Source organism: Sycon ciliatum, chromosome 4 (genome assembly GCF_964019385.1).
Source record: "Sycon ciliatum chromosome 4, ocSycCili1.1, whole genome shotgun sequence".
NCBI lineage: Eukaryota > Metazoa > Porifera > Calcarea > Leucosolenida > Sycettidae > Sycon > Sycon ciliatum.
In genome coordinates, this window is record NC_088646.1 from 3,064,825 (window position 1) to 3,072,324 (window position 7,500).

At 47.8% G+C, this 7,500-nt stretch overlaps 1 protein-coding gene across 1 annotated transcript in view; it reads right to left on the reverse strand.

Annotated features, from left to right (window-relative positions):
- Positions 1–7,500, reverse strand: part of LOC135813366 (hemicentin-1-like) — a 77,022-nt gene that overhangs the window by 58,002 nt on the left and 11,520 nt on the right. The window contains exons 9-18 of the mRNA XM_065326465.1: positions 7,020–7,205; positions 6,442–6,573; positions 5,161–5,448; positions 4,469–4,768; positions 3,565–3,861; positions 3,067–3,243; positions 2,493–2,642; positions 1,197–1,478; positions 735–935; positions 320–463 (exon numbers count right to left, since the gene is read on the reverse strand). Of these exons, the coding sequence (XP_065182537.1) occupies positions 320–463; positions 735–935; positions 1,197–1,478; positions 2,493–2,642; positions 3,067–3,243; positions 3,565–3,861; positions 4,469–4,768; positions 5,161–5,448; positions 6,442–6,573; positions 7,020–7,205 (2,157 nt within the window). The remainder of the gene's footprint in view (positions 1–319; positions 464–734; positions 936–1,196; positions 1,479–2,492; positions 2,643–3,066; positions 3,244–3,564; positions 3,862–4,468; positions 4,769–5,160; positions 5,449–6,441; positions 6,574–7,019; positions 7,206–7,500) is intronic.

The following is a 7,500-nucleotide window of genomic DNA, read 5'->3' on the forward strand; positions in this document are numbered from 1 at the left end:
TGTCTCCATCTGCGCTTAAAATCTAGACTGACAACCTGCTTGTTAAATCATGCACCTGCTTTCAGGTGTAAAAACCCTGTTGTAGAGGTCTCAGTCCTCATTTGTTAGACTTCCCTGTCTTTATAAATGTAACTTACTTAATCTCTCTCTCTCTCTCTCTCTCTCTCTCTCCATGTCTGAATAGAAGTCCCGTCAATGTCAGTCCTACTATTGCTTACCTCCACCACTTTGCTTCCTCAGTCTCGTCATTTATGCATACAAGCACACATGCACTTAACAGGCAGGACCAGCTAAGACAGCTAGATCAGTAAACACTCACCTAGCACATCCAGCTGTATTGCTGATGTAGCTGTGTGTGTCTGTCCAATGACAGTCAGTGAGGCAGCACATCTGTACTGGCCCCTGTCCATGTCTTCCGCACTCCCAATCTCCAGAGTAGTTCTGACCGTGAACAGCAGAGTGTCTGAAAGTAACACACAGGAAGGCAGCCACCAAACACACAAGCTAAATGTCACACTGCACAATCAACCAAACTCCCACTCTCTTTCCAAAGCTCATACACTGTACTGCTCAACACATTCTATCAACAGAGACTCCAGTTCCAATGGTAGTCACCATACTATGAGACAATACTCAGAACTTGACAGAGTAGAAAATTGGACGCTAGAACAGCACTAAAAAAATGTCCGGTGATTACATTCTTATCCTCAAGCGTATGAGAGTGCTGTGCTTACCACTACTGAGATTTGAGGTACTGCTAGTAATAGTGATGCGACTATTGCGTAATCCCGACGTCAGCACACTGTTACTAGGACCGTACTGCCACTGCACACTGGGAGCAGTGAAGCCAGTCACTTCACAGACCAGGGTGGTGGTGTTGGAAACCTGCACGCGCACCGTGCTGCCATCCGTGGGTTGAACTATCACAGGCGGTGCTGCACATGCAGAAGACAGGAGGAGGAAATCATGAGCATCCACGTGCAACAGACGGTGCTGGTAGAATGGAATAAGACATAAGACAGTGCACAAGCTGTACAAGCGTGTTCAGCAGTAACTTCAAGTGTGTGTGCGTGTGTGTGTGTGTGCGTGCGTGTGTGTGTGCGTGCGTGCGTGGAATAGAAAAGAACCGAAGCCGTTGTCCACAGGAGAGACAAGACTGTGTATAGAGAAAAAGCAGGCTTGACCGAAGCGCTTACCAAATACCGTCAGGTTGAAAGTGGTCACTGAAACTCCTGCCGCATTGCTAACTGTGAGGGTGTACAGTCCCGAGTCACTCCGCGTAGCATTCAGTAGTGACAAACGCTGATCACCCTCCGACAGTGTCAATCTGCCACTGGTCATTATAGTGCCGGCTGCAGGTCCTGTCCACACTATCTGCGGCTGGGGATCAACTGGTTGAGCAATTCTGATAGGGAACACAGCACCGGCATTGAGCAATATCTCACCAGGATCCTCCTCTTTCGTAACAGTTGGAGGAACTACAGAAGAAAAGAAAGAAAGAAAGAAAGGTAACACCGCTATTATTAGCAGTCAGACAGGCTAGCAGTAAGCGTGTACTTACTTGCACATAAGTGTCATGTTACAAGCAGTCTCAACACATGCCTTCCACATACCCAATCCTCCCGACGTGTGCATGTTTTACAAAAAGCGAATAATGTGAATGAGAAGACTAGCCATATTGTGATGGAAGTGGGTCCATGCATACTGTGCAGAGGAGTGCATGCAGAGTCATAATAATTATGTTCTATGTTTGATTGTGATCAGGCCCGCCGGAACCGGTCCGGTTGGTCAGGTTATCACCAGACCGACTTTTTGGCCACTATCACGTGTTTACTACTGTGGAGCGACATTTCGATACACAAACTGTATGAAAGGCCACAATACTACAGGACCAATCAAAAACTACCGGACCAATCAAAAACTGCTTCCGGTGGTCCTGGTGATGATGAGGGTGGTGCTAGGATAGGCCAAGGGCAACATAATGTCCGGAATCGAGAGCCTGAGAAATGGCCTGGTTCAGAAATTTATTGCTGATTATACCAGTTGTGCACTATAGCAGAAAGAGCAGAATGCAATGCCAGCAGTAAAACCAGGGTTGTTGCCACTGGTACGGCTTGTGACCAGTGTGTAATAAGTATATGTGGAAGTACTAATCAGCCATCCTTGTGCATTCCTCGTTAGAATCTCTCCCTCCTAAACTATTCTTCTTATCCAGTGAGAACTACTGTGCTCGCTGTATATCTGTTGCTACCGTGATGTGTAGCCGCGTAGAGCTAGAGATGCATGCTCCCAAGATACTAGTACTGAAAGTGGGCATGAGAAATGATAGACCCTCTAGCCGACCTGGGGCCGTACCACCCCTCAGGAGCTGGCTCCGGGCCTGAAAACGCCTTCTTCTGTACCTCTGTTTAGGGACACACCTCACACACCTATCTATGCCAACCAGTGCCTATCTGGCAATGCAGCCGTGATGCTTTCATTGAGAATCTCACCTTGCACAATAATCCGGGTGAAAGCAGTCGCTCTGAACACTCCCCTGGGAGTGCTAGCCATTGCTTCACATTGGTATGTGCCCCGCTGGCTGTACTGGATCTGGTTCAAGTTCAAAATGCGTGACGTAGTCAACAGAAGAGTGGCATTACCTGCAACATTGAAAACACAACATAACGTCACCATAATTCAAGGTTAACACTGTGTATTGAGCAGGGAGTGGTGCTTTCTTGCAGGTTTGCCGAGTGGACGGTTCGATGCACTTCTCGTGTGCTCTGGATGGCAGTCGTGAGTCAGTCAAGTGAGAACTTCAAGTCGGCAGGAACACCGCTAGCTCCCATGTTGGGAGCAACACACACTTTCCCTATGATTCAAGGTTAGTTTGGAGAAATAGCCATGCCCCGTAGAAGAAATTGAAGTATTACTGTGTACATGCACGTTTCATGGATAATGTGCCTGTTTCAAATCAACACTGCCACAATGCCACACCATGACTGTCCAGTGCTACAACAATCATCACTATGTTAGTACGCTGACACCTGCACTGGCCGAGACACCTTTGCTAACAGCACTCACTGAATACATCGAGCTGAGCCTGTGGCATTTGGGGTTTTACAACATCGTCCGAGTCGATGAGTGTCCAGGTGATACTGGCACCCGGATATGCCTTGGCTTCACAGACCAGTAAGACACTCTGCGACTGGTTGACAGTCAGGATTGTGCCATTCACCGGGGATACGATTAGTGGTGGAGCTGCATGAGATGATACACACACACACAAAGCAAGAAGGACAAGAAAATTAATTATGGAAACCAAAACCAAACTGCCTAATGCCTATAAATCAAGCAAAACAACTCGCTGGTGTTTACGACAGCAAGGACTGGATATACTCCAAAGGATTCAAATCTCAAACCTGATGGCACTAAATGGGACACTCCTCTCCACGCACCAAAAGCAGGCATCAGCCACCGATGCAACAACGGCGTGCTTGCTGCATGGACGGGCATACATGTACAGAACTGATCACAGCCGGCAAGTGCAAAGACACAATGCTTGCTATATGTCTCACTCACCAAGCACTTGCAGTGTGTGGAGCTGGTGGACACCACCAGTAGCATGCGAGATGCTGAGGTTGTAGGTCCCGGAGTCAGCTCGACTTGCGTTCGCAATGCTTAGTACAATACTCGTATCAGAGAGTTCCGACTTGACACCGTCTACAGTGGTGTCGAGTACGGTGCCATTACGTAGCCATTCAACGTTAGCCGAGCTCAGAGCGGGAAACGGGGTGCGTTCCAGAGAAACGGTGAAGTTTACAGATTCGCCGTCGATGGCGACTGTGCTCAGAGGTGTGCTTGCCAGCACCGGTGGAACTGCATCAGTAGACGAATGACGCCGAGACATCCATACCCACACATCCACACCCACACATCCATACCCACACATCCATACCCACACATCCATACCCACACCCACACATCCATACCCACACATCCATACCCACACATCCATACCCACACGTACACACACACACACACACTCACACACATGTACACACACACACACACACATGCACATGTGCCATTGCACAAGGAAATATGCACAGCAGGCGTTAGTTCTTTTTAATCCACAAAGGAAGCTTCCTACATGTCGCAATGCCACAAATATGGTTGACGCCTCCTCCCAGCCTTCCCTCCCCTCCTCACTCGGCTTCCCATTGTCAACAATGAGACGGCCATACATCACAAACAAAACCTGTAACCTCGAGTGTCTGCAGTCTAATATCAACAGGTAACTGTTTGAGGTAGGACATGACCCAACAACAAGCCATGTATGTAGCAAAATTAGACAGAAAACCCGTCGACGCTGAGACAGTCTTTCACTGGGGCTGTATGCACGCACCCTGCACTGTGTGCACGCACCCTGCACTGTGTGCACGAACCCTGCACTGAGGGCTGATGGATACACCCCGCGACTTACCATTGACTTCTAGGTTGAAGACGGCACTGTCATTACCAACGAGGTTGCTAGCTACAACGGTGTACTGGCCGACATGCACACGATCTGCACTAAGGACGGTCAGTGACTGGTTATTGGCGGACAGATCAAGGCGACGGCCCGTTAGATTAGCAGTATCCACAGCCAAGCCATTCACCAGCCATGTAATCGAAGCGGAAGGCACGGGTGGCTCCAGAAGAGAAATGGAGAATGTGACGTTTTGCCCTCGCAACGCAGTAATGCTCCGGATTTCTGGGTTAGTGCTGCTGATCACTGGTGGAACTGCAGTATAGCATACACACACATTACACACACACACACACACACACACACACACACACACACACACACACACACACACACACACACATACACACACACACACACACACACACACACATACACACGCACAGTGACACACAGTGACAAACAAACACACACACAATCATGCGAATGTGGAATGTGGAATGTGAAACTTGGACCGATGACCTAATGAAGAGCAAAATAATACGGAAAATACAGCAACAGACATAATCCTCTTAGGCTCCTACGAGTTGTTGGAACATCTAGAATAATACTTAACTGGAAATCAAGTGGGAAATGGTCAGAATGAAGAATGGCAACAAACACAGTGGTGCGCTGCATTGGTAAAGGGCAACTCTTTCCCGGCTTACCGTGAACTGTAATAGTGGTACTGAGGCTATCGCTAGCCAGGAGATTGACAGCGGTAACATTATACACTCCACTATCACCGGATGTAACATTGACAACTTCCAGCACCCTGCCAGCATCAGTCAACACATATTTATCACTGGCACTGATCTGGCTGGCAGCAAACGTCCACGAGAAAGTCGCGTTGGGATTCGGAACACTGGACAGCTCTGCAACCAACATCAAGTTGCTGCCCTTGAGCGGGTTCTCACTCGCCGGTGTGAGTATGATGGCTTGCAAGCGTGGTGCCACTAGCATAAGCAAAGGATGCAGTTACACACACGCGCGCACATTTGTACACACGTACATGTGAACCACACAGTGCACAAGGAGGTTCATCGATACAACAATTGAATTCATGTCACTGAAAACAATCTATTGATTGCATTGAACAAGATCGTAGTGTGCATTAGCAATCGGAGAAGATGGATAGAGGAACGTATAAAGAAGAAAATAGATGGGGGGGAGGGGGGGAGGGGGGAGAGAACAAAGTAAAGAATAGAAAACATTAACCTTTTGTCTCACCCATAGTAGCAGCAGCACCAGCAGCAAAACCCGACAGTACTCAGTAGTATGTGCCACACACACACACACACACACACACACACACACACACACACACACATACATACACACACATACATACACACACATGTGACATACACACACATGTGACATACACACATGTGACATACACACACACACACACACACACACACACACACACACACACACACACACATGTGACATACACACATGTGACATACACATACACACACAGACACACACACACACACACACATGTGACATACACAAACATGTGACATACACACATGTGACATACACACACACACACACACATACACACACACACACACACACACACACACACACACACACACACACACACACACACACATGTGACATACACACACATGTGACATACACACACATGTGACATACACACATGTGACATACACACATGTGACATACACACATGTGACATACACACACACACACATGTGACATACACACACACACATACACACACACACACACACACACACACATACACATGTGACATACACACACATACACACACACACACACATGTGACATACACACATACACACACACACACATGTGACATACACACATACACACACACACACACACACACACACACACACACACACACACACACACACACACACATACACATGTGACATGTGTCTAATGCTTACCACGAACATCAACAGTGACCGTTGCGTTGCTCGTCAGCATCTGATTGGTTGTAGGCACGGTGACAGTGGCAACACAGGTGTACGCTCGAGCATCACCTGGCCCGATCGACGTAACTGCCAATGTCTGTGTGACTATGGAAAGAGAGGAGATTGGAGACAACAGCAGCAGGGTCCGTGAGCATGTGAGCATGTGAGCATGTGAGCCGATGCGAGCATGAACGTACACCTGCCCATGAGAAGTCTAACATCCAGGCTAGTTCTGTGTAACGTTTTGAATGCTACTAGAGCAAGCAAGCAAGTCCACGTGTAACAGACAGGACCGGGCCACGTCAGTGTGGGCCACTCCCTGTGCGTCCTCAAGAAGGACATGCGTTTGCTGTCAAACTCATTGAACTCCCACGGCAAATTAAGACCCAGTTAGTTGCTAACACGGCTATCGAAGCCAGTACATACATGGCAGTCGCACAAACACAAAGACTTGCATTCCCAACCAGCAAGCTGAACTCAGAATACACACACACACACACACACACACACACACACACACACACACACACACACACACACACACATCTTACCAACGATTAAATTAGAAATATTCATTGAACTATCGGTTGTGCTGGCTGAAAGCATGTGGGGAAAGCTGACGTTAGCAGCGGGCCAGGACGTCACGGCACACGTCAATGTCAAATTCTCTGTCTCGTTCACTGCTATCATGGAGTTGGCGATGGGAGCCGAAGACGTGAGATTGATCATAGGCGAGACTGCAACATACAATGGCAGAGACGATGTTTTGAAAGGATTGGGAGAACTTCAGATTCAATGAAAACTCGCTTCCCTGACTGTTTACAGAGGCAATGTTAAAAGCAATTTCATGACAAGGTTGACAACTGTCAATGGTGACAGCTTAGAAGCAGTATTTTGGACTGCAAGCACATACAATGTAGTGCACGTACGGCTCTGGAATGAGTGCACACAATGAGATAATATATCCAGTCAAACTGATAAGCATGCAAAACACACACACACACACATACACACACACACACACACACACAA